At 43.1% G+C, this 27,462-nt stretch overlaps 1 protein-coding gene across 1 annotated transcript in view; it reads left to right on the top strand.

Moving 5' to 3' along the window:
* Window positions 1–27,462, top strand: part of EFCAB6 (EF-hand calcium binding domain 6) — a 167,896-nt gene that overhangs the window by 88,437 nt on the left and 51,997 nt on the right. The window contains exons 16-21 of the mRNA XM_084811856.1: window positions 3,516–3,687; window positions 6,139–6,253; window positions 10,712–10,827; window positions 12,389–12,624; window positions 19,073–19,169; window positions 23,257–23,375. Coding sequence (XP_084667982.1) covers window positions 3,516–3,687; window positions 6,139–6,253; window positions 10,712–10,827; window positions 12,389–12,624; window positions 19,073–19,169; window positions 23,257–23,375 — 855 coding nt within the window. The remainder of the gene's footprint in view (window positions 1–3,515; window positions 3,688–6,138; window positions 6,254–10,711; window positions 10,828–12,388; window positions 12,625–19,072; window positions 19,170–23,256; window positions 23,376–27,462) is intronic.

Genomic DNA, 27,462 nt, shown 5'->3' with positions numbered 1-27,462 from the left:
AGGAGACCAGCCGCCTCCAGAGCCGCCGCTGCCGCCAACGAATCCACTTCATCTGCCCCAGGTAAGTGCCGTCCTGGGGGGATTCCGTGGGGGGGATGGGGCCGTTCTGCCATGGATTCCGGGGGGCCAGATTCTAAAGAATCCGGCCTCACTGGAATCTGTGGCGGAATTCTCCGCCATCCCTACAGGAAACCAGATTCCAGCTGAACATCAGGAAAAACTTCCTGACTGTTAGAGCAATACGGCAATGGAACCAATTACCTGGGGAGGTGGTGGGCTCTCCCACACTGGAGGCCTTCAAGACGAGGCTGGACAGCCATCTGCCAGGGATGCTCTGACTTGGACTCCTGCATTGAGCAGGGGGTTGGACTCGATGGTCTTATAGGCCCTGTCCAACTGTACTATTCTATGATTCTATGATTCTACATCAGCTTGTAGTATCTCTGTCAGTGTAGACTGGGACATCCTCTATCTGGGGCAGGTTTTGCCCAGTTGTAACATTGTCCCAAATGGAGTGCTTTACTTTTCCCCATAGAAGTGTATGCTATCTATTCACTTATACGGGAGAAAGTAAAAAGCGGAACTTGAGGGCATCTGTCTAGTGAGGGCTAAGAATTCTTCCAATCCCTGCTGACCTCAATAACTTGAGAGTTAAGCCTGCCCCTGTCCGCCTGCCACCTACCTGGGGTTTTATTTCTTGTTCATACTACAGTATGACAGAATGTAGGGAACTCTGCCTATGCGTGTCTTTGCGCACACACTATGATAGTAGATTTTGTTGATTTACAGAAAGCCTCAAATCATGTGGTGCTGTACAATGCTTTAATTGTCGGCTATGTCCATTAGGGAGCATGTATGCAGGTCATTATTTGTATATGACTCCATAAGTAAGGGCTTTTGCACACGGGCCTCCTTCTCATCTGATAGCTGCAGCATCGAGTGCGATGACTTGAAAGAGTGAATGAGTCAGCACAGATCAGATACCATAGAACTTTGGTATTGTGTTTGTCACCGACTCCGATACATTGCTTTGAAAGTGGAGTCAGTTCACACTGCTGTCAAGGGCTCCTTGGAGGGCTCTCTCAGTCTAATCCAGTAGCCAAGTCCAGACACAGACAAAGGGATTCTTTTCAAAGCTTTATTCTTCTTTTACAACTTAACAACTCTACAGGTAGCAACTAGATCTGAGCAGCAGCATTCCTATGCCCTAAGTTGGAACAGTTGGTCCCCGTTTGAAAGGCAATTACTGGCAGACCCCTGAATATAAGGACTAGGGAGAATCCCTCCCCTTTTCCCTTGGATCCTCTGGGCACAACCGTTCTTTGAGCGCCAACCGGGCGCTACGCCTCCTTTCCGCGCCCTCCCTTTGGCGCTGCTCTCTGCGTCTGCGCCGCACATCCACCCCGTCTGCTGTGCTGGGTCACTCCCTGGACTGCTTTCTAATCTAGGAATGTTGGTGGGAGGAATCTCTGTCAGCTGCGGGCCCTGGGAAAAAGGGGCGCGCTCCTCTCCCAGGAGCGACTGCTCTTCCTCCGAATCAGAACTACTCTGGGATTCTATGGGCTCAGTGTCCACCCTGACAACTATCAGTTGAGAGTTACCAAGGGTTGGGTTATCAAGTGAATGAGCCTATTGAACTCTCCTCGCTGGTAACTCTTGAGTCGTGGGATTCTGAAGGCAAATGGAGCACATCAATAACTAGAATCTTATAATGTTATACCAGTTCTCTGGGTTTCGAGATATGTTCCGGCAAATGGTTTTTCTTTATGGTCTCTGCACATCACACACATGGTCTCTGTGCCTGCAGGGAGCCCCATTCAGGAAACTTCTATAGCTGAGGGATTTGGGGTGGGAACCCTCCCCCACTGTCCCAGTGTGCGTGTCCCCATCCATTGTGATAGTCTCGTATGGAAGTTCTCACATTGTTCTCTATACATAGAACCATAGAACCATAGAATATTAGGGTTGGAAGGGGCCTACAAGACCATCGAGTCCAACCCCCTGCTCAATGCAGGAATCCAAGTCAGAGCATCCCTGACAGGAAGCTGTCCAGCCTCATTGTCCGACCTTTACAAAACAGGCGAGATGTAATTGGGGGTTACAGGCTGCAGGCTGTTTTGTGGAGGAAAGCCCTTGAAATGGTGGAGCTGTCGGCAAACAAGCCTGCTATGCCACAGGTGTTGAAGGACACTCCCCCTTGGGGCGTCAGAGGCCTTTTCCTGCTCACCTCAACCTTTGGGAGTTTTGGAGACTACTTCCTCTTCCGCTCGAGCGCTGAATCTGGCTGTATCAGCCTGCTCACACTTGGACGATTGTTGAAGCTTATGGTAGCAAAGAAACAATGTAAAAAGGCCAGAGCACAACAAGAAAAAGAAAGCGAAGAAGGCAGCAGTCAGGCCTGTCTCAGTACTAACCGTACCGTCAATGAAAGCAGTCCCCTCCACTGATGCTTGATTCGCTGGTACTGCTTCAAGCCCAACTTACGGAACCAGCTCTAGGGCCCAAACCTGTGCAGGATCCTGTACCAATCGCATCTGCATCAGAAGGCTAGATTAGAGAGGTATCACCGGTACCAGCACTGACTCAGCGGCTGACTGATCACCAGGACAGATCTCCTTATCGCCAGGATTACCAATCTCCTGATCAGAGAGAATCTTTTGAGTCCATGTTCTCGGGCTAATCTCTTTATACAGAGGCATTGGATATGGTCAGAAGTGTCTAAACACAAAGAAGAGAAACAGGCTCTCAGGATGCAACAAAGAATTATTGTAGGAAGCCCAACATGTTTCAGCTTTTTTCTTATTGGGCTTCCTACAATATATATATATATATATATTTTTGCATCTTGAGAACCTGTTTCTCTTCTTTGTAATTTACTTTGGATGCTCACCTCCTTCTGTTTTCCCAGAAGTGTTTAATAACCCTCCCCACTGGGCTAAATAGATAAACGAGAAAGAACATTTCCTTACTTTTGCGGTGGGCAACTTCAGAAGGTCCAGGGGGCCAATTTCTGCTCTGCAGAACCCACTGGGGGATGTACCCCCCCCGCCACAATCGCCACCAAATTGCCACTGAATTTTGGCAACAAGTCAGCAGTGAAAAAAGGCACATTTTGCTTTAAGACAAGATGTGCGGGAAGCATATGCCTTGCTTTAATGCACAAGAACTCTGGATGTACGTCGGTGTGCATATGGTAGTCTAGATCAAGTTACGATAATGTAGTGTTCAACCTACATGACTCCTAACAGAGTCCCTCAAAACTCTAGATTCCTCTGTCATACAATCAGTTTAATAGTTGTGCCTACACTGGTTCTCTTTTCAAATTGACCATGTGGCCCTTGAATTCTGAAGAGCTGTTAATTATAGCTTTATAAACAACTGTCACTTTCTGCAAAGCTTGTGGTGTGCGTATGCTGTCTATAATTGCAACAATACAGATCATTAATGTTTTAATCAAATATTTTATAGTACCATATTTAAGATGCTTTTCTTCATTGCCAACATTCCAATTTTAGAATGAAACAGATTGAAGACCATGCCTACAAATTCACCAAGAATAGAACTGTTGATGAAGTAATTGAAAGGCTGAGGGATGGTATCTTGCAACAGGAAGCTAGCCTTAGAGATGCCTTTCTTGCCTACAACAAGCAAGCTAGTGGGAAATTGAGTAAAAATGATTTCTACAAGGTAAATTAAATTTTATTGGCTTATGTTGTTGGTCGTGCAAACTTATGCAGTTTGTTTTGTATTGAGGTCTCCTGATATCTCTCCAGCTTAAGGATCTGCCTGGGCTGCTTATACTGGCATTGTTCCACAGACATACTTGCATCTACTTGTGTGAAACCCGTTCGAAATGGAATGAAAAGAAAATCTTCTATTTTTCAGTGCCCCCTATTTTGCCAATCATATTATTTTGTCATAGAAACACTTATACGTTGTGTTGCCTACCAAGGAGTCATCTCCCTCACTTAGTAGCTCAGACCTGCACAACTTCTGACCCACCAAGATGAAAGCAGCCCAGCAGCTCTATGATATAGTATACCAGGTGTGTGCTTGACAACCCCCTGTTGTTGCAGTCCCAAGGCAAGGAGGCAAAGATACCAACAACCCATGAGGTTTATTAAACCCTGGATGGTTCGCTGTGGTTACAGGTGGACTATGTTCAGCTTAAAGGTTCTTAAGTAGGGCAGGCTTGTTCTAGGTAGCATCATGACCAAGATCCAAATAATCACTTTGGGCATGCCCAAGGCCTTGCACACATCCAGCAAGAATTTTGTTTATTTAATTAATTCATTTCAACCCTGCCTTTCTGCAAAAAAAACAAGACTTAAGGCAGCTAACAATAAAATGCAGATTAAAAACAAAATCTAAATTTTGACTGTTTCCCCTCTCCCCTTTACAAATCAGGCCAATGTATCACATCACAGTTTCCTAATCCTCAAAAACCATTTTCTGTACAAGACGGGGCTTTGTTCTTTGAGAAACACAAGCGCAAAGACTCCCGGGGCATAGGGAATCAGGCACATCATGGCACTTTGGGTCCTGGCCTATGTATAGATAGGTGGCGATGTTGAGCAGACTGAGTTCAGAGCTCTTTAGAACAAAGAAGTTGCAGGGACTGAGATCGGGTTTTGTAATCTGATTCATCCGGTAAGGCTAGGCTCAAATCTTCCTGGTTTTCTTTATTCTAAAGAGCAGCTAAACTCGGTCAGGTTATTATTACTTTCTGCTTACAATATCTTTCAGCTGATAAAGGCTGTGTGGACTTCCCAGTACTGTATAGACTAGTTGGTCCAGTAAAAGCTCTATGAGCCTATCTGTACAATGAAACAGAGCTTGACCAACTTTATCTTGACCACGCTTCTGTGCATTGTCAGGATGTTTAAGTCCCGCTGTAATCAGGCCTTTGCATTTCAAGTAGGAAGTTGAAGCTGTGCCGCAATTTTTATGTTCAAATCCAGACTTTGCATAGGCCCAATAGAAGTCCCACTTAAGGCCCACTGGATCTGGATTTGTAGAGCACAACATTAATTCTGACATATGATTATTTTACACTAATAGCTTGATTAGAGCTTCTTCTGTACACGAAGCAATTGCATACGAAAGCCTTCCCTACTTATTTCAGTGTTAGGAGCAGTCTCATGAATTCAGTTCTGATGGCGAGCCGGACACTGAGGAAGCCCACTTGTATGGGAGCTCCATCACACTGCTGCACATGGAGCTTTGCATCAGAGCCATTAACTCCAAATAATACTGTAGCAAGACAGATCTTATTCTTCATTGTATTTATGCCATGATGGCTTTTTTCGTATGCCACGCTCCCGTGGCTCTAGAATTAAGAATTCAATCTGATAGCAAAAGCTTGAACTAAAGCACAAAGCCGCTAATCTCTTTTCAAAAGCATTTGAAATCGACTGAAAAGAGTGATAATTTGCTAATTAGAGCATTCTCACTTTTTTTTACATTTTTACGCCATTCAGCCATACGAGCTTTCTTTTTTTCTTTTAATCTCCAGAGCTAAGTAAGTAAGATAGAATAGAATAGTAAGAATAATTACCATTGAAGCCATTACAAAAGAACAAAAATATACAGCACAAGTACAAAAGAATATGCCCAAATTAGAACTACAGGAATAATTTGTTATTATTAAATTGGAGGGAGTTTCACTAAACAAGACCACAAGCTTGAAACCCTTACTTACTGTACTTACAGGGAGTTCTACTGATTTTAATGGAACTCCACAAATACATAATTTCAGGGCTTCATGCAGGAGCTATGCTTCTCTCAAGGACTCTAAGACTATTTGCTGAGGCTGAAAGCTTAATGAACTGCCTACAACTAGGACATTGCCCAGTTAAGGAAATCTTACAATGCAGTCTAGACATGTCTATTCAGAAGTAAACGCCACTGAGGGATATGCATAATTTTGGATATCACTAAACAAGATTTGATGAAAAATCCCATTTGATTTCAATGAGAGTGGATCCAACCAATGTTAAGCACCTAAGTCCCGTTTGATTTCAGTGGGAGTGAGGTAAGCATTCATTAAACTGCTTCCTCGTGAAGCCACTGATACTCAAAGGTGTCTGTGCCCATTGTTTAATAAACATCTTGCTTTTTCTTTGCTTTCTCTCATAGCTGTTGGATGATATTGGGATGCCAATGAATGATGACCAGTTTAATCTACTTATTGAGAAAATAGGATTCCCAGTTGGAGGGCTGAGTTATCTTGATTTTGTGGCAATATTTGAAGGTAACCGGATAGCTACTGATACCATAACACATTCATTCTGAAAGAACTGAGACTCCCCCTCCCCTCTTGGCTCTAAAAGGTAGGCTTTAATCTACTTCGAAGACTGAATGGGTGCAAAACTGGAGGCTCATTATAATCCTACAAAAAACTGAGACCAGGTGTAAACAGACTTTATACAGTGTAATTTATCAAATACCACAGCAGTGACTGAAAGAACTAACACTTTTATCTAAGGGCCAGTTAGTTTATGGAAGGGCCTGGTTACAGTTCCCCAGGGCCGGCCCTGCCATGAGGCAAGGTGAGCCTCATGACTCAGGCAAGGCCATCAAGGAAGGGCATTGGAATGAGAGCAAATGTACCCCCACCCCACCTACTACTGTCAGCTGCCCACCCACAACTACGCATGCCACTATCACTGGTCCGTTTCTGTACAAGGCAAAAGAGAAAGCTATTTGCCTGTGCTCCCCGATACGGAGCTGCTAATGCAGCTGGCTTTCTCTTCTGGATTGAAATGTAAAGAGAAAAGTAGCTATGCTGGCCCAGGTCCTCCACAGTCAGCAGCAGGGATGGCTTTCTCTTTGGGCTTCAGTCCAAAAGAAAAAGCCAGCCCAGCAGCTCTTGCTGGCTGAAGCAAAGCTGCATCATAGGAGGGTGAGGGGAATGAGGTGGAGATGAGAAGGAGGAGTGAATCAGAAGCCCCACACACCTCTCCCCCTGCTGCTTCAGAGCATCACCCTGCTTCCTCTTAGTTCTGACCTCTCACAGGCACCATAGCCCGGCAATGAAACTGAAATAATGTCATGCAACTGCAGCATTTAAACCTGAGCAGGGCTAGGTTTGAAGATAAGCACACTGTCTCCTGCTCAAACCTCCGTTGCTTCTCTGGACCTTTCCTTCTCTGCATGGTGGGAAGAAGGAGTGATGCTGCCACCGCTACCCTTTCAGGTTGAAGCCTGGAAACCCCGCCGCCTTGCACCAGCTGACCAAACCCACCTGGTGGTCACTGGGCCCTGCCGCTCCAGTTCTGAGGTGAATAGAAAGCTGGTATGTGACTGCTAATTGACTCCTTTCATTAGGAGATTTGAAACAAGGGTGGAGTGTATGAAGGAGAGCAGACGTCACCAATTTGGCACGCTTGCTTCTTTTTTTTTAATGGGAATTCTGTGAAAATCAAGACAGGTGGTACAGACAATTCCCTGGGGTGTGCAAGAAAGGGGGGCTATATATTTTGATACAGAGGGGTTTTATAAATGACTCCCATAGCTTGGCTCCACACTGAAACATTGGGATTTTGTACAAATACGTCTCAGATTAGTTACTGACAGATCTACCAAGATGCAGCTAATAATGACTGATGGGAAGTATTTTAAAGTAAATGCCAAGATGTCCTGATGTTTAACAATTGGGCTGCCCAGTTTGCACAACACTTCGCTGGCTTAAAGAGAAGAAAAAACTGAGAAGCCCTGGCGGTTGGGAGCCATTGGAGACAAGCTGGGTGCTTCTTACTGGAGAGAAGAGTGATCTGTTGTTTAGCTGCAGTTCTTACAAACTGTTGTTGCTATTTGTTAATTTGGATTTTTAAGATTGTTTTAAACATTGCTAATTTTGTCTGTTTGCCACCTTGAGTTTCCTCTCAGGGAAATAAGTGGGTTATAAACCTTTAAAAGAAAGAATATAATAAAACGAATTCTTATAAATAAACAATGCCCCATTTGGCATTTGTTTACTCTGGGAGTAAGCCCCATGGAGTTAATTGAGAATTACTTCCTAGCAATGCTGCAAACCTAAGTATATTCCCAGGAAGGAAGTCTGCAAATCTCATGCATGCTTGGGAGTAATAACCATTGAATACTACAGCAGGGCTTACTTCTAGCAATCATAGATAGGGTCATGCCAGGAGCCCCCTAAGCCTATGCTTGTTTTGCTGGGTAAGCGTACATAAGATTGTAGAATGAAACAGTCAGAACTCCAGAGTGTCAACTTTTGCCTTGACTTGCTCCCAAGCATCAGACAACCACAGAACGTGCAGAAATGAAAATATATGCATTTGTGTGTGTACTTTCCCCTAATATACATATTTGGTGTGGATTTTTTGATTGGAGAACTCTACTGCAAAACTTGGAGAAGTGCTGATTTCAAAAAAGTGCAAAATTATATAAATTCACACTGAAATACAAACTGAACTAATTTGTCCCCCATCCCTACCTGTAACTCACTGAAGTCGGTAAGGAAAGGAGGCGAAACCACTGTGGTTGCTTTAATATACAGCTCCTCATCCTGGTTCACAGCAATAGAACTGAATTGGTGCAGGGGGTGGGGAGGGGCATCCAAACCTTGCTTCCTCTGAGGGCTTTTCTACACAAGGCATTTATCGTGCACTCGTCATTCTGTACTCAAAGTCGTTTATGAGTTCTTTAGATGACTCTGTGAACCTCCAGTATCATTTCTGTGTCTAACCAGCCCTTTGTAGAGCAGGGAAAATGCAGCGTTTCATTGGGAAAGAGAAAGAAAGTGCGATTTCCTCTTGTATATTTGTGCTATTCCGCTACACCACAGTGCCACCTAGAGGTTATGTAGTGGAAAAGCAGGAGAGGAAATGCCCCTATGTAGTACTCGTATCTCAATTCTATGAAGAAACCGAAAGTAGATACAGCGGATTAACAGCCTTGTGTAGAAAAGCTCTGAGAATGAGTGCTCTAATAAGCAAAAGCTGTCACTCCCTGAGGAAGCAAGGGTCAACTATTTCCCCAAAAGCTAGATACTACAGCTACAGGATGAGAGGGGTACCATGAGTAATGGTGGGTGCTTCTCCTGCTTCTTCTCCTGTTCATTGTGGGTGAAGGCAGTTCGATTCAGCTTTTTAAAAAATACATTCACAGAAGTGGCAATAAAACCTTAAGAGCACAGATGGGGACCTCTGGCCCTCTAGACGTTGTTGGACTGCAACTCCCATCAGCCCTTGCCAGCATAGCCAATAGCGAGGGATGATGGGCATTTTAGCCCAGCAATATTTGGAGGGCCACACTCCCCTCATCTCTGCTGAAGAGTACATCAAGCCTATGGGATAATACCCTGATTCATGCAACATCCTTTCGATAGTCGCATGCAGCAACTTCCTCTCTATCTCTTAGCTGGCCAACGAGCAGAGGAGTGCAGAGAGCTTTTTGCCAAATACCTGTATGCTGCAAGAACTGTAAGGAATCTAACCAGTCCCTCTGAGCCTCTTCTCCCCTCTTTGCTTGTTCTGGAGCTATATATGGGTTGTATGCAACATTAGTCCTCCTTAGAGTAGACCCATGGAAATGAATGGGACTTAAATTAGTTGTGACTAACTGAAGTCCTATTCATTTCAGTGGGTTTACTCCACGGAGGACTAACGCAAGATACAGCCCAGCCATGATGTAGCGCTTCTGAGGGCAAGCTCCAAAATGAGCAGAAACGCTCGTTTCTGGAAAGACAGGTCCTACCCTTCCAGAAACGAGCAGAAACACTCGTTTCAGCACTTGCCCCTGGAAACGCCACATCATGGCTGCTAATGGTAGGTGCCGTGCGCGTGTCACCACCAGCAGTGCCTGGGTCGCCTGTGCAAGGGCACCGTTGGATCCCACCCCATGTTAGCGACAACCAAATATCCTTTTTGCCTAAACACTTCAAGATCAAATTTGTAAAGAGGTGTACAACATCTGGCGTTTGAGGTTATGAAGGGTTTAAACAATTTATTGTCTTGATAAGTTAGTGTTCGTCTGATCTATACATTTCTATTTTACATTAATATCTCACCGTTACTTCAGTTGTTTTCTGGGCCAAATTCAAGGTGTTGGTTTTGACCTTTAAAACCCTATATGGTTCCGGCCCAGCCTATCTTAAGGAGCGCCTCCAGCAACACCAGACAGGCCGCTTAATAAGATCAGCCTCGGATGGCCTTCTCTCTGTCCCATCAGCCAGGGCAGCTAGGCTGGTGAGGACAAGGGAGAGGGCCTTCTCTGTGGTGGCCCCCACTCTGTGGAACTCCCTCCCTAGGGAACTCCGCCATGCCCCCTCTTTAATGAGCTTCCGCCACGCATTAAAAATGTGGTTGTTCACGCAGACATTTGAGGTGGGTTAGGATATTTTTAGAAATATGTTTTAAAGTACAATTTTATTGTTTTAAAATTGTATTGCTGTACATCGCCCAGAGTGGCTGGGTGACCGACCAGATGGCCGATTAAAAAATTCAATAAATAATTTTTTTAAAAGGGGCTCATGGCAGTGTACATGATTCTCTCCCCACTCCATTTTATCCTCAGAACAGCCCTGCAAGGTAGGTTGGGTTGAAAGGTCACCCACTGAAGCTGAATAGGGATTTGAACCTGGGTCTTTTCAGTCCTAGCCTGACATTCTGACCACTATACCATGCTGGGTCTCATGCAAAGCATCATGTGGATTGTGGTTTGCTTTACCCTGATGCAACTATTTCAGATTCCAGGCTGAGCAGACACTCTCCAAGTCGCCGAGCCGATGCCAACAAATGTCACTTCTTGTCTGCTGAAGAGTGCCTCAGCCAGTATAGCGATAAGCTTGTGGAAGAATATGGGGTAATTACATCCAGCTCTCTGTTATTATCAATTCACATCATATCTTATTGTTATGTGATAAGTATTTGCATTTCTTGGCACATTTTCCTCATGTGCAGGTATTGTAAGGAAAAGGATGTTAAAGATGGGTACCCAAGGCCCTATGGATGCTTCCTTCTAAGTAGTTTCCCTTCACTATAGACACAGAGATTCAGGTATGCCCCATTTTAGAGCCAATTCACACATTACGCTGCTCATGTTGCAAGCAGCTTGGTTATGCTTGTGTAGGATCTCAAGGGTTCCCTCCGCAAGCTATCCCTACAGGCAGGGGGGGACTACAGAAGTTTGAAGTGCTGACTTACCCATCGCCTTTCCCTGCCCTTCCAAGAAGGAAGGAGACCCAGGTTACCAAATGCACAGCAATCATTTCTTGCTAGATGGAAGGAGTTGTCCTATTGTGGGTTCCCAGTTGACAGCTGGTTGGCCACTGTGTGAACAGAAGCTGGGCTAGATGGACCCTTCGTCTGTTCTAGCATGGCTCTTCTTATGTTCTTATCTCTGCAGTCTGGGCTTTATCAGGGAAGACAGCAAAGATTAGCAAGTTGAGATAAACTCAGAAGACAATAAAAGCCTGGCTTCCAGCAGTGAGATGGATGATTATTCCTCTGTCAAGGAGCAACTGCTCTCGATTTGTTATATTGGGAATGCAAGGGAGCTAATGGGCAAGCCAGCACTTCTTACCACAGCTGTAGGGAGAGTCTGTGGGAAGGAGCCTTCAGTGTTTGTGCAAGCAGAGCCAAGCTGCTTTCCACATGCACAGTGTAATATGTAGCCAGCTTCTTCACAATCTGATAGTGATGCTGAGTAGCCCCTAAGGAGTAAAGCTGTGAAACTACCAGTTAAGTGTGTTCGGTTTGAAGTTATGTTGGCTAGGTATATGGGGCTCAACTAACCTGCCTAACTTATGTAAAGGGTTAATATTCATGGTGTGTTCAAGTCTAGAAAATTAGAAGAAATCTAATAGGCCATTGAATGCAACCCTGGACCAAATACTTCCTAAAGCAGCCTTCTCCAACCTGGTGCTCTTCAGATGTTTTAAATTTCAACTCCCATCAGCCCCAGCCAACATGGCCAATGGTCAGGGATTGTGGGAGCTGTAGTCCAAGTCATCTTTAGGGCACCTAGTTGGGGAAGGCTGTCCTAAAGCATCCCAGATAGGTGGTTGTCCAACAGAGCTTTGGAGACTGTTAAGAAAGGAATCCCCAAATCCACCCTATGTGACCTGTTCTCTGTAACAGTCTTAAATTTACCTCTTTGATAAATAATTTGGAATAAAGATTCATTTAAAATACTTTTAGAGCACAATCCTATCCATGTTTAGACAGAAAAACGTCCTGCAACTCCCAAGATTCCCTAGGCAGCCAAGCTGGCAGGGGAATGCTGGGAGTTGTAGGGCTTTTTCTGTCTAAACATACATAGGATTGCACCCTTAGTTGTACAGTTAGTGTGGTGGTATAGTTAGTAATTTGTCTAAAAAGAAAAAAGATCAAGTGTTGATATTAAACTGAATATTCCCTGTTAGGATCCATACACTGCCTTCCGTAAAATAGATAAGAATAATGATGGTATAATCACCATGCTTGATTTCCGGCGCCTCCTGGATAGCTTTATGATCAGCATGACAGATGAGGAATATATACGTCTGCTTGGTATCTTGGGAATGAATGAGACTTCTACATTAAACTATCCGGAATTCCTTCAGTTATTCCAAGCACATGCAACTAAAGAGATGCGCCCTTGGCTGATCCCATCTTACAAGTAAGAAGGGCAGCTATCTCGTAGATTTACTTAGATTTACATTATTGTTATATTATCCAGATGCAAGCCAATATAGGATGCAAGCTATATTGTATAGCATATTTCAGAATACAAGGAAATAAGATAATTTAAGATGTAAGCTATTATTGGATAGCATTGGAAGAAAATAAAAGGTTTTTACAGTTTGGTTACTGTAAAAACCTAAGCACATTTAGCAGTGAATGAACATGTTTTGGTTTCTTCAGACTTATTGATGGGCTTAAAAATCAAGCCTCTCCATAGCTACCTTTGTAAGTCACCTTGTAGACAGAATGTAAATGTTTTAAATAAATAAAATACCATACTGAATTCAGTCTATTGAACCAACTCTTTTGGTGACAGACTGAGCTGCACCTTCCAAGTGACACAGAGTTTAAGACATTTGTATCAATTTTGTGGTTTCTAGATTCTTTGGACACAATTCACTGGGAAACTGCTTGACAAAGCCATATGTGCCCATGTATTTGTTCTCAGTACAGAGACATTAGAACAATTCACTTCTGGAAATGATTCTACTCTGGACACAATTTCTAACAGGGCACAAAAAGAGAGCGTTTCACTATCTGTACTTTCTTAAGAATAAGACCTACTATACTTCAGCAGACTCAAGGTTGCTTCAGATGCGATGATAAGCAGGTGAATGGGAAGTACAATTGACTTGCGCTTACTATTTCCTCTATTTCTCGGTCTCATCCAAAATTTATCTTGTGTATTTCCCCCAGTGGGAAGATGCTCAAGTTATCACCATAGTGGCAGCTTACATGCCTGCCACCAGGAGAATCATAGGATCATAGGGTTGGATGGGGCCTACAAGACCATCGAGTCCAACCCCCTGCTCAATGCAGGAAGCCTGATTCCCAGGTGGTCTCCCATCCAAGTACTACCCAGGGCTGACCCTGCTTAGCTTCCGAGATCGGACGAGATCAGGCTTATGCTGCAATAGACTAACGAGATGTGCAACAATAATTTCAGATGTGATGCAGAGGAACAGGGAATGAGAATTACAAGTTAATTATGTAGCCTATCCCCTCTGTGTTTTCTTACACCTGAAGTTGCTCACAGCTAATGTGCTTGAAAAGGTAGCAGTGTGGTAGGTGATGTGAAGCAGGTCTACTGAACCATCAGAACTGTAAAAAAATCTTCCCTCTGTACTGCTGAAATTTATGCTAAATATCACATGCATTTTAAGATGTGAGCTTTGGATTGTGTTTTTCTCTTTAGTAATAACTATTATCAATCAATCAATCAATCAATTACATTTGTATCCCACCTCTCTTCCATTGTGGAACTCAAGCTGGCTACATGTGGTTCCCAGGTGGTCTCCCCTCCAAGCACTGACCAGACCCAAACCTGCTTAGCTTCAGCAAGGTGGCTGCCTCATGTGCCTTCAGACTAGGCCCTGGCACCTGCCTACCGTTGGGCAGAGTGAGGCAGCCACTTCAGTAAGCTGATTTTGGACATCATGAAAGGGCAGCATATTTTAGTGATACAAACTTGTTATTGCTGCATTTTTGCTGCCAGGGAGGAAGAGAGGCAGGAAATTTACAGGTGCCAAAATAACTGCCAGCCTTGGGTACCCATGCACCTTGAGTTGAGATGGGAGGCATTTGCTGTTCTAATTCAGGCACCAAATGTCTTGGGCCAGTCCTGCTAGCATTTCAACCTTCAGCTTTAGTTCTGCTGTATCTAATATGAGAGCTATATAGTGTTTTTATTACATTAATTGTGAGAAATAGTAGTGAAAACAAAGAGCAACCGTGGGTCTTGAATACTGACTTTGCTGTTATTACAGTAACTGAGCTACATTATTTACAGTGCCTTGTATAAGTATTCACATACCCCTTTGACTTTCCCACATTTTGTTGTGTTACAAGCTGGACTTAAAATTGATTTATTTAGGGTTTCCTGTCACTGATCTACACAGACTAATCCGTAATGTCAAAGTGGGGGGAAATCTACATATTTTACAAAATGATTTACAAATAAAAAACTGAAAAGTCTGGGTTGCATAAGTATTTACCTCCTTTGCTGTGACACCCCTAAATAAGCTCTGGTGCAACCAACTACCTTCAGAAGTCACATAGTTAGTTGAATGGAGTCCACCTGTGTGCAAGTCAAGTGTCACAAGATCTCAGACTGAATACACCTGTTTCTGGAAGGCCCCAGAGTTTAGCATAATGAAGACCAAGGAACTATCAAAACAAGTCCAGGATAAAGTTCTGGAGACACACCAATCAGGGTTGGGTTATAAAAAAAATATCCCAAAGTATTAACATCCCCCAGAGCACCGTTAAATCCATTATTACAAAATGGAAAGAATATGGCACTACCGTGACTCTGCCTAGAGAAGGCCGTCCACCAAAACTCAGTGACCGGGTAAGGAGGGCGTTAGTCGGAGAAGCAACCAAGAGGCCAATGGTAACTCTGAAGGAGCTGGAGAGATCCACTGCTGAGATGGGAGAAACCATCCATGGGACAACTGTCACCTGGGTGCTCCATAAAGCTGAGCTTTATGGAAGAGTGGCAAGAAGAAAGCCATTGCTGGGGGAAAAAAAACCCATATCAAATCCTGTGGATTTTGCCAACAGGCAAGTAGGAGACACAGCAAACTTGGAAAAAGGTTCTCTGGTCTGATAGGACCAAAACTGAACTTTTTTGGCCTTACCGCAAAACCTTATGTGTGGCGCAGAGCCAACAGTGCTCATCGCCCTGAGAACACCATCCCGATGGTGAAGCATGGTGGTGGCAGCATCATTTGTGGGGAAGATTTTCATTGGCAGGGACCGGGAAACCAGTCAGGATTGAGGGCAAGATGGATGGAGCCAAATACAGGGCAATTCTGGAGGAAAACTTGTTTCAGTCTCCAAGAGACCTGGGACTGAGGTGGAGGTTCACTTTCCAGCAGGACAGTGACCTAAACACACAGCCAAAGTTACACTGAAATGGTTTAAAAACAAGAACCTCAGTGTCTTAGAATGGCCCAGTCAAAGCCCAGGCCTCAGTCTGATTGAGAATCTGTGGCAAGACTTGAAAATTGCTGTACACCAATGGTCCCCATCCAACCTGACAGAGCTTGAGCAATTTTGCCAAGAAGAATGGGCAAAAATTGCAGGATCCAGATGCGCAAAGCTGGGAGTCTCCCCAAAGACTCACAGCTGTAATTGCTGCCAAAGGTGCTTCTACCAAGTATTGACTCAGGGGGGTGAATACTTATGCAACCAGCAAATGCCAGTTTGTTTTTGTTTAATTCACTTTTGTGCCACAATAAAAATATTTTGAACCTTCAGAGTGTTAAGTATGTTGTGTAAATCAAAAGTTACAAATGCCAATTAAATCCATTTTTATTCCAGGTTGTAACGCAACAAAATGTGGAAAAGTCAAGGGGTGTGTATGAATACTCCTGCAAGGCACTGTATACATAGGGACAAGATTAATGTGAGAATGTTTAACGTATATGGCTTAATTCAGAAGGACTTTGGGCTGGGCTAAATGTAGTACGTTTGTCCATCACGTCAGTGTTCAAGTCTAGAACCTGATCTCTGTCTGCTGAAAGTTTCAGTACACCGAGAATCTCCTCTGTACTAAAAACACCAAATGCATGTTAAAACGCATGGGGCTGCCTTTCTGCATTCATGCTGGGGCCTTCTCTTTGAATGATTTTATCTGCTTATGTGAATGCTCAATTTAACCTTCCAACTTAACCTTATAGAAATAATGGGCACAGTTCAGCCAACATTAATCTAATTTGAATTGGAAAGTTCTTAACTTAGGCTGGATTGTGGCCCTTGCCTAGCTTTGATCCCTGTTATCATTCTGAGGTGAAGGAATGAAGTTGATAGGAAAATGTTCAGTATAAATGAATACAAGGGTTGCTCAGTGCATTATAAGTGATTAGCCGAGCATTCTAGTATGCTGCTATGCCTGGCGTTGCCGGCTGACTAACTCCACAGTGTCCCCCTCTGTCACTTCATCTTGCCAAACAAGTTATTTCAAATCTTTATATCAGAATAATGCAAACTGAGCTACTACATGAACTGTGATGTAGTTGTATTATGTACTTGATATGTGAATACATAGGATCACGAATTTGAACATCCTTGGTGCAGCCCTAGTTATAAAGGATTTTCGTTATTATTCTGGGGTGTCGCTTCCACTTTGAGGTGACAGATCCAGCGATAAGGCTTCTCTGCACTTTTTAGCTCTAGAGAATTTCAGCCAGTGCAGCCTCCAAGGTGTGTGATGAACCTTGCTGAACCAAAGCAAGTCCGGGTTTGGTTAGCGCCTCGATGGGAGACCATCTGGGAACCCCCCGTCATGCTGGACTAGTGGACTGTATCACTAGTGAAAGTCTCCCCCCCCCCCCGACCTGTATGGCCAGCCCCTTCCTGCTCGGCTTTTAGAAAGCAAGTGAAAACTGCCTTTTGTTGGGCTTTTAATGTTGAGTGATTTCTCCCTCAGAGTGTTTATTGTTGATGCTGGCTATCTTTTTAGTTTTATTGTTGTAAGCTGCTTTGGTGAACTTTCTGGCTGAAAAGCAGCACAGAAATTTTAATATAAATAAACACAACACAGAGACTCTCCCTCCCTCTCAGTGTGTGTGCGTGTGCGTGCATGCATACACACACAGATAGATAGATAGATAGATAGATAGACAGACAGATAGACAGACAGACAGACACACACACACACACACACACACACAGAGTACATCATATACACACTCCAAGGTGTTCTGTTGTTTTTGGTTTTTTTTAAATTCTATTGTAAAAAAAAAGTTCAAAAAGAATACATGTAGAAATTTGGTGTCTCAGAAATGAAAAGTCAAGGTCAGCGTGAGTACCTTACAGGAGGAGTGGTGCTGATTTCATTGGTTATTTAATTTCACCATAGAAGTGGGCTAGATGTAGTTTAAAAGGTGTTGCAAAGTATTGCTTAGATTAAAAGCAACTTGACATATTTGTTGTGGTAAACATACATGCGCCTAGGACTTGGTAGGGTTTCCTGCGGAGGGTTGGAAGCTCTCTTGAAATGATCTAGTTAGCCCTTCATCCTGTTTGTAAAATGTTAAACGGTAACTTTGAGTTTTAAATGTTGTGGGGGATTAATTCACTGGGCACAACGTAGCAAAAGTTCATTTAAGTTCAGGAAGGAAATATGAAAAACTGTTGTAATCTGAGCCCATGGCAGAAAATGGGTTGCACATCTTAAAGAAATAAAATACAATCATGTGGGGTGCAGTTCTGTGCATGTTTAGACAGAAGGGAGCAGTACAAATATCACACACACACACACACACTGCCTGAAGTAGTAAAACCCAGCTTAGCCTGCATAATGTGTAGAATGGCTATTGGTTTCATTAAAATCAATCAGACTTATATCAGTCACAACTATGCACCATTCCATTGCTTTCAGTGCATTCTTATACTAGTTTACTTGGGAGCTAATGAAAAACTAGATGTGACATGCAGTCATGTGTTTCTTTCTCCTAGAGTTTTTTTTAAAAAATCTTATTATTTATTGAAAAGCAGCCTTGGGAGGCTGTGATCAGACACAAAAGAGTGGGAGTGAATTGATGGAGATGAGCTGCTTTCCCTTTTCTTCCCTGGCCACTCAAAATACCTCACCTCGCTGGGTTTTTCCTTGTGTGTCATATCTACTTTACCCTTTTGTCCCACTGGCCTTCCAGGCATAGGACTTCAAGTCAGAACATGATGAACATGTGAGAGGAGGGAATAGAGCTGTATCTGCTGCCTTCGCTCCTGCCCCTGATCCTCCTGAGAGTTTAGCTGGACTTGTGAAAGAGCCATCATGTTATAATGTGCACATAGGCTCTGTCTGCACAGTTGAGAACCCGGAGAAAGGGACCTTGTTTCCCACCCTAAGTGCCTTCACCTAAAGAGGCCTTTACTTTACCTGAATTGTGCCCAGCGGTTTTAACTTGTGCTCACAATGGAACACTTCTGTGTTACCCACTAAAAAAAAAAAAAAGCAGGTAGTGCCAATCTAACTTTCCAAAGAAAATTAATAATAATTTGCCTGAGCTGCTTCGGGTCTTCATAGGCACATTGTCTTTTATGTTGTTGCTTTGATATATAAATATTTCCCCCATATCAAAATATATTTGATTTATAAATATAAATCTCTGCTGCAATTAAGCAATTTGACCAATCCATCTGAAAATGATAGCAGGGATTAACAGAAGTTTTAAAGAGATCATTCCTAACTTGCAGCTGGATAAGGGTGGCAATGTTTATAAGGAATTCATTTGTATGCAGATGTCTGAGATGAGTCTTTAATGCTATCTGTATAAAATATAAAAAGGAAGCAAACAAACAAACCTTGTGGGATATTAATGATCCCATTAAAAGAAGACCACCGTTAGTTATCACAATAATTCTTTCTTTCTGAGACCCAAACAGATAGCAGCGGATGCAGATCTAGCTTGTGAACAAGCTCATTCCTATCTTTCTATCAAAGCACAAAGCAGATGGAATGACCTAGCCATGGTAAGCACCATGTAACCTTTAAACAAATACGTTTGTCTAAAAAAGATTGCAGAGCTTCACACCATGTTTTTCTTAGATGGTATAATTTAATCACACGCACACACGTGCGTGCACACACACACATTTAACTATAATAAACAAATAGCTCATTACTGATCAAAACAAGTGATAAGTTTTTAAATAACGTATTGCAATATCTGATTTGGAGCTGCTGAGCTTTTCAGCCATTAAAATGTAGTAGTAGTCCAAAGTCACCCAGTGAGCTTCCATGGCCGAGTGGGGACTAGAACCCGGATCTCCCGGCTCCCAGTCCAACACTCTCGCCACTACGCCACGCTGGCTCTCAGAAATAAGGTATCACCACACTGATATCTGAAATAAACCTGGAGGGTGCACTTCAATTTCTTATACCCCCCAAAGTATAGGAAGTAAGAATTATCCACAACCACTGGAGCCATGATGTTTCTGTCTGAGTTACTACTCTTGACATGCCTCTTGGTTGGAAGGAGGTAAACCCAGAGCAGATACACCAGGCAGCTAGAGCCAGGACTAGGTTTGAGGGGGCTCTGGCCAAGGTGCCCTCCAGGGTCTCCACACACTACCCTGGTGCCCCCCCCCAGTAACTTTTCCAGCTGGCAGTGAACAGAAGTGTCCCCCCCACACTTCAGTTTAGGAGGTGTGCATGTTGCAAAGCATCAGCCAAGGTTGCAGCCACACGCCATCTTCTTTCCCCCAGAATACCTCTAGGTCCTGATGTAGTGGGGCCCAAAAGCATTCTGGAGAGAAGAAGACGGTAGGCAGCTGCGGTTTTGGCCAGTGCTTCACTTCACAGCACCCACCACCTGAACTATGTAAAAAGGGAAGCTGTTGCCAGGCCTTCAGGCGGTCGCTGCTTAAGTGACGGTGGGGAATTCGGCTGAGCCTCTGCCTGAGAAATGATTGACTGATGTAAACATGCCTAGTGTAGAGACACAGCAGAACTACTTGTTCCCAGCCAAGGATTATTAAAAGGACGAGAAGCACAGTGGGCAGTCTTATCTGCGGGTGAGCACTTTCGGTTCACAGGTTGTTGTTGTTCAGTCGTTCAGTCATGTCCGACTCTTTGTGACCCCATGGACCATAGCACGCCAGGTCTTCCTGTCCTCCGCTCTCTCCCGGAGTGTGCCCAAGTCCATATTCATTGCCTCGGTGATGCTGTCTAGCCATCGCATCCTCTGCCGTCTCCTTCTCCTTTTGCCTTCAATCTTTCCCAGCGTCAGGGTCTTTTCCAGGGAGTTTGCTCTTCGCATTAGGAGGCCAAAATATTGGAGCTTTAGCTTCAGTATCTGTCCTTCCAATGAGCACTCAGGGTGGATTTCCTTTAGGATGGACTGATCTGACCTTCTTGCAGTCCAGGGGACTCGTAAGAGTCTTCTCCAGCACCACAGTTTGAACGCATAAATTCTTCGGCGCTCAGCCTTCCTTATAGTCCAGCTCTCACAGCCATACGTTACTACTGGGAAAACCACAGCTTTGATTAGACGGACCTTTGTCGGCAAGGTGATGTTTCTGCTTCTTACTATGCTGTCTAAGTTTGCCATAGCTTTCCTCCCAAGGAGCAAGCGTCTTTTAATTTCATGGCTACAGTCACTGTCTGCGGTGATCTTGGAGCCCAAGAAAGTAAAATCTGTCACTGCTTCCATTTCTTCCCCTTCTGTATGCCAGGAAGTGACGGGGCCAGATGCCATGATCTTAGTTTTTTTAATGTTAAGTTTCAAACCAGCTTTTGCACTCTCCACTTTCACCCCCAACAAGAGGCTCTTTAGATCCTCTTTGCTTTCTACCATTAGGGTGGTATCGTCTGTGTATCTGAGGTTGTTGATAATTCTCCCGGAAGTCTTAATTCCGACCTGTGATTCATCCAACCCGGTGTTTCTCACGATGTACTCTGCATATAAGTTAAATAAGCAGGGCAACAATTTTGAACCAATCAGTTCTTACACGTCTGGTTCCTACTGCTGCTTCTTGACCCTCGTACAGGTTTCTCAGGAGACAGGTAAGGTGGTCTGGTACTCCCATCTCTTGAAGAATTTGCCAGAGTTTGTTGTGATCCACACAATCAAAGGCTTTAGCATAGTCAATGAAGCAGAAATAGACGTTTTTCTGGAATTCTTTCATGGAGAAAGAATTCTGCTTTCTCCATGACCCAGCGAATGTTGGCGATTTGACTTCACTCTTGCGGATGTCCGGCTCAAGTTCAGTGACCGCACTATCATGGCTATCAGGGATATTAATATCTTTCCTGTATAGTTCTTCTGTGTATTCTTTCCACCTCTGCTTAATCTCATCTGCTTCTGTTAGGTCCCTGCCTTCTTTGTCCTTTATCATGCCCGTCTTTGCACAAAACGTTCCCTTGAGATCTCCGATTTTCTGAAGAAGATCTCTAGTCTTTCCCATTCTATTGTTTTCCTCGATTTCTTTGCATTGTTCATTTAAGAAGGCCTTCTTGTCTCTCCTTGCTATTCTCTGGAATTCTGCATTCCGTTGGATATATCGTCCCCTTTCTCCCTTGCTTTTCGCTTCCCTTCTTTCCTCAGCTATTTGTAAAGCCTCATCAGACAGCCACTTTGCTTTCTTGCATTTCTTTTTCTTTGGGATGGATTGAGTTGCTGCTTCCTGAACAATGTTACGGACTCCGTCTATAGTTCCTCAGGCGCTCTGTCTATCAGGTCTAAGCCCTTAACTCTATTTGTCACCTCCTCTATATATTCATAAGGGATATGATTGAGGTCATACCTGAATGGTTTAGTGGTTTTCCCTACGTTCTTCAATTTAAGCTGAAATTTTGAAACAAGAAGCTCATGATCTGAGCCACATTCAGCTCCAGGTCTTGTTTTGACTGACTGTATAGAGCTTCTCCATCTTTGGCTGCTAAGGACATAATCAATCTCATTTAGATATTGACCCTCTGGTGATGTCCATGTGTAGAGTCGCCTCTTGTGCTGTTGGAAAAGGGTGTTTGCTATGATCAGCGTGTTCTCTTGGCAAAACTCTATTAGCCTTTGTCCTGCTTCCTTTTGTACACCAAGGCCATGCTTGCCTGTTATCCCGGTGATTTCTTGACTTCCTACCTTAGCATTCCTGTCCCCTATGATGAAAAGGACATCTTTTTTTGGTGTTAGTTCTAGAAGGTGTTGTAGGTCTTCATAGAACCGATCAACCTCAGCTTCTTCGGCCTCAGTGGCTGGGGCATAGACTTGAATTACTGTGATGTTGAATGGTTTGCCTTGGATTCGTACTGAGATCATTCTGTCGTTTTTGAGATTGTACCCCAGTACTGCTTTTCCCACCCTTTTGTTGACTATGAGTGCTACTCTATTTCTTCTAAGGGATTCTTGCCCACAATAGTAGATATGATGGTCACCTGACTTAAATTCGCCCATGCTTGTCCATTTTAGTTCGCTGATTCCCAAGGTGTCGATGTTCAATCTTGCCATCTCCTGTTTGACCACCTCCAGCTTACCTTGATTCATTGATCTGACATTCCAGGTTCCTACACAGTATTGTTCTTTACAGCATCGGACTTTCTTTTCACCACCAGCCACATCCACAGCTGAGTGTCCTTTCGGCTTTGGCCCAGCCGCTTCACTCTTTCTGGCGCTGCTTGGGTTCACAGGGGCCTTTAGTTATTTAATCAATTTATTGCATGGCACACAAGCAGTTTTCTTGTGGCACAGCCATGTGTCCCAGTGCTCAGTTTGGAAATTATTGCTTTAAAGCCCAAGTTGAGTCTTAGGTATTGCAGACCTATACAACACATGCAGCATATGAAGTTGGATTCTGTTAAATAATACCTACAGGACACATCACAACACTGGCACTGTGCAGCTCAGGGCACCCTTCCTTCTAGTAGTGCCTGTCAGTAATGTGGCTGGCACAGTGACATCCGTCACTGCTCAGGATGGCAGCCAAGTGGTGTACTCCGCCTACATCCCCCGAGACACACTGCTAGTTTTTATTTCCAGTTCCTATCGTTGCTGGGGTTCATAGAGGAAGTTTTTGTTTTTAAATACATTTGCCTTGCTATTAAAGACATCTCACGTTTTAGCATTTCCATGAATACGATATCGATGGGAATGGTATAATTCTGAAAAAGGATCTGAAGGACGTCCTATATAGATGTGGCATCCCCATGAACCCAAAAGAATTTGAAAAACTCTGGGCAAGGTAAGATTGTTCTAGCAGTATTCTTTTTTCCCTCTTTGTTTTACATGTGGACTTTAATGCCTGACGTTAAAAACCGATGTTCCATTTTCCTGTGACTTGCTCACTTTAATGTCTAATTGCTGATTTCAGACAAAGAAGCCTGTTTGACAGGAGTGATAGGAGAGTGAAAATGGCCATGTTCACAAAATTATTTTCTAATCTAGGTTCTCAATCTCACCCCTACTACTTCCCAGAGATTTCCCATGTTGCCTTGTATGGTTTTTTTTTAATTGGATCTACAGAGGAATTTGCTACGACAGCTCAACCACCGACTCAGAAATGGCTGTCTTCAATCACGTACTGGTCTTATCCAGGCCTGTACAAATCGTGATCCACCAGACCTAATGCAGTTCACCAGCCATGTATTTATTCTAGCTTGCCAGGTGCTTGGCAACCCATTTATAAAGATATTCAGACCTCACAGACTTCTTGATGGGGGGATCATGTTTTTGCAGTCCCAAGGAGTAAGCAATAGAGAAGAAGTGAATTGAGCCCCTAGTGGATCAGAATACATGGCTAGTGGGCTGCATTCAGCTTTGTGGGTCACCAGATGTGCAAGACCTGGTCTAATCACATAATATTCAAGTGCATTATAAGATGGGGAGTGGTATGTGAAACATCTATAAGCAGATTGCCACAAGAAAAGGAGCTAGTAGAAAGAAATAGTTACTACATCTTCTTTCCTTCTAATTCCCATCTAATTTATAAAAAGCCATGTTTCTAGATCTCATATTTAGAAAGAAGAGGAAAAAAGGTCTCAGCGTAAGCCACCTTGAGCTTTTTGACAAGGCAGACCAAAAGTGTTTTTACAAATAAAATTTAGTTTAGAAATCATTGGAATATTCCACTTAAAAATATTGTCATCAGATGGTGGCCAATATAGGTGCATCTATAAAAGAATTAGATTTTTCTTATCAAGGAACACTGTTCTGTTTTACAAGAAGCCATTTGCTCCCAGTGTGTCCAGAACGTTCCATTTCCATTAACACACATAGCTGTTCCTGTGCATCGTTTGGCAACAGTTGGCTTCCTCTCCCCCTTGTAAGCCATATATGATTGATGTAGGTGTGTGTTGGCAGGCATGCTAGCATAGGTGTATATTACTTCAGTAAACTAATTTGCAAGGCTGCTACACTGCGAATAGAAGCCACAACAGACAAAATTCCGCTATGAGGCTGTGGAACATTGGCCCACAGCTGCTAGCCTTCCAAACCTTTTTGCTTGCTTGACTGTAGGCCCTACATGTTTTGCCTTAGTCCTTCTTTCTCCGTCTCTATCTCTCACCCTTTGTTTGTCCAGGTTCCTGCTTTTCAGACCACAGCCTATATACAGCAATACTCCTCACTGAGGGAAAGCAAATTAGACAGAAGCTGATATCCAGATCAAAGAACAGAAGTCAGGGTTGAGATACAGAGCTCTTTGAAAACAGATTTTGTGTTTTTATTCAATTCATACCCTGTCTTTGAAACCCAAAGAAGAAGACCCACAAGCATGCTTAGAATCACGTGAAGCATAAAACCCCCAAAATAAACAGCTCTAAAAAACCAATAAAGTTTTAACAATACAATTTCAGACAGCTTTTCTCTGCTATAGGACAGTCTCATGTATACTGCTCACTGGTTATTTACATGAAGTCAACAATATCTCAAAAAGTATTCAGCCAAGAAACATAGAGGCGATGCATAATATAGGTAAAATGAGAAGATACTATGAGGTTGTTCCTCACTTTATGAATATCAAAAGGAAAAGCCTGACAGGCTTTTAACAGATAGGCACTTTTTATTTTTGGATGGTGGGAATGGGCACAGATTTTTTTACTTCTCTCAGCTGAGATCTGTTCTATCATAAAGTGTGTTTGGAGCATGAGAGTTGTGTAGGAAATATTATATATAAAACATATATGAATATACTCAGGCCTCACAGACTCAATGATGAGGTATTAGAATCATTACAATGCTTCCTTGGGAGTTAGAGCCTGGGAAATTGATACACACATAATTTCACTTCATTTATTTCATTTCTATACCCCTCAATAGCCAAAGCTCTCTGGATGGTTCACAAAAATTAAAACAAAAAAAATAAATAAAAACATAATAAAAGATCTTTAACATGGAAAAATTTAAAACAATTTAAGGGCGCAATCCTATGTCTGCTAGACAGTGTCTAAACGGCCACAGGATTTTTCGGTTTATGGGAAATGAGCTCACAGCACTTGGTTCCCAGAAATCTGGCTCCTCGCTCCTCCCCCACCGCCTTGTAGGAGGCGTGGGTCGTCCCTGGGTCTGTGCTTGGAAGAGCAGTGCAGAGCGGCCGAAAAGGGGATGTTCCTGGGAGTGGGGAGGGGACCACAGAAGCGCCGTTACAATGCTTCCTTTGCACCGTCTGGCCTCCCCCACCCCCCACTCCAAGGTCCCACAGCTAGACAGCCGAACTCTGCCATCTAGCTGCAAATGCAGGGCAGCCAGAGTGTGGAGGAGAAGATCCCCTTCACGTTCTGCCTGTCCTGCATTTGATAGTCGGCTGCCTCCAAGTTCAGGGGCAGCCAAATATCCCCATAGGATTGTGCACTAAAACAGCTAAAAACAATTAACTATAGAATACTAATAAAATAAAATAATCCAAAGTACCCACAGTTGTCTGAACAATCTGAAAATGGGTATCTATGCTTACAGAATGCAAACTTTATCTACTAGTATTATATATACAAAGACAGTTAGGATGGACTGACTCATCAGGTTATCAAAATGGTTATGATACTGACATTTGGCGCAGGCATAGTCCAAAAGGCTCTGATTACTAAAGAACATACAAAAGTAAGAATCCCTTGAAACAAGAAACATGAAGCATATCCCAAAATGTGTGAAATAATACTTCAGGTAACATTTTCATATTAGATAACAGTTTGAATTAGTATCTTGGATTCCATATCAGTGCCATAGGATTTACCGCATAAATGGGGTTACCTCATAATAGAGGTCAGTACAGAACAAACAGGGTAAGTGGGTATTTCCAGAAGCGGCCAGGAATGTATGTGTATGCTTGCAGAATGCAAGCTGAATGTTTTAGTATTCTGTATACCTCTGCCTTCCTCTTCTTATATATAAATAATATGGTTTAAGACTCAGGTGTATATTGCCTTGGATTCAAAGTGTCTTGGCTGTGTGGTTTATTTCCTAGCAGTGATTCATCACTAAATTATTTTCTACCCCACTGCTTTTCAGTTTCTTTTCTTATTCCTTGAGGATGTCTTGTGACAGCATGTCTTTAGCATTAAGCCATCTGCTACACATGCTCTGCTTTAGATAACTTGAAAACAAAATCCAGCTTCCCATGTGATTAAATAAAGTAATTGCAGTCAACACAGAAACATTTTGCAGTGGAAAATAGTGGAAATTATATATCTATAGAAAATTAGAACATAAACTATAGAATAGAGTAATAGAATATTAAAGTACAAAACTACATTGTTGTTTTTGAAAATTGGAATGTAGCCCACAGAAAATCGTTATCTGAGAAGGCATACATTATATTGGCCAAATATTTAAGCAGTATCAACTCTGAATTTTAAATATTCAAAAATTGTAATGGAACTCATTATGTCATACATACACCCATAAAGCAGGGCCCTTTTAAATGACCTTTCTTTAGGGAGCTTTTCCCACACTGATTTGTTTTCCAGTCAATCCCTCCACTTTGCAGAGGGATTCTTGGGTGCATTCTGGGCTGCATTCTTAGTTTATAACAGGCAGCTGTCAGGTCTAGAATATTTATCTGTACCAACGTTTCTAACCTGCTATTCTGTGTTGACTGTAATTGAGGGGGCTTACAGCATGAATAAACCCAACACACACACCCCCCGCAGGGCTGTCTGTTGCAGGGAAAGATTGGTGGGGGTGGCAAAGTGCCTTTCAGGGAAGGTTGTCTGCCATTACAGATCTCATTGAGAAACGCCTGATAAATTTCCATGAAGCCCAGCATTGCCAGGACTTCAGTAAGATTACTGTTTGCCTTCTGCTGAACATGTACAATGTGAGGGGACATCTGAAGG

This window comes from Heloderma suspectum, chromosome 7, assembly GCF_057233095.1.
Source record: "Heloderma suspectum isolate Gila_16-S chromosome 7, 16-S_ref, whole genome shotgun sequence".
NCBI lineage: Eukaryota > Metazoa > Chordata > Lepidosauria > Squamata > Helodermatidae > Heloderma > Heloderma suspectum.
Note: the sequence above shows the minus strand (reverse complement) of the source record. Positions and strands in the feature narration are given on the sequence as shown.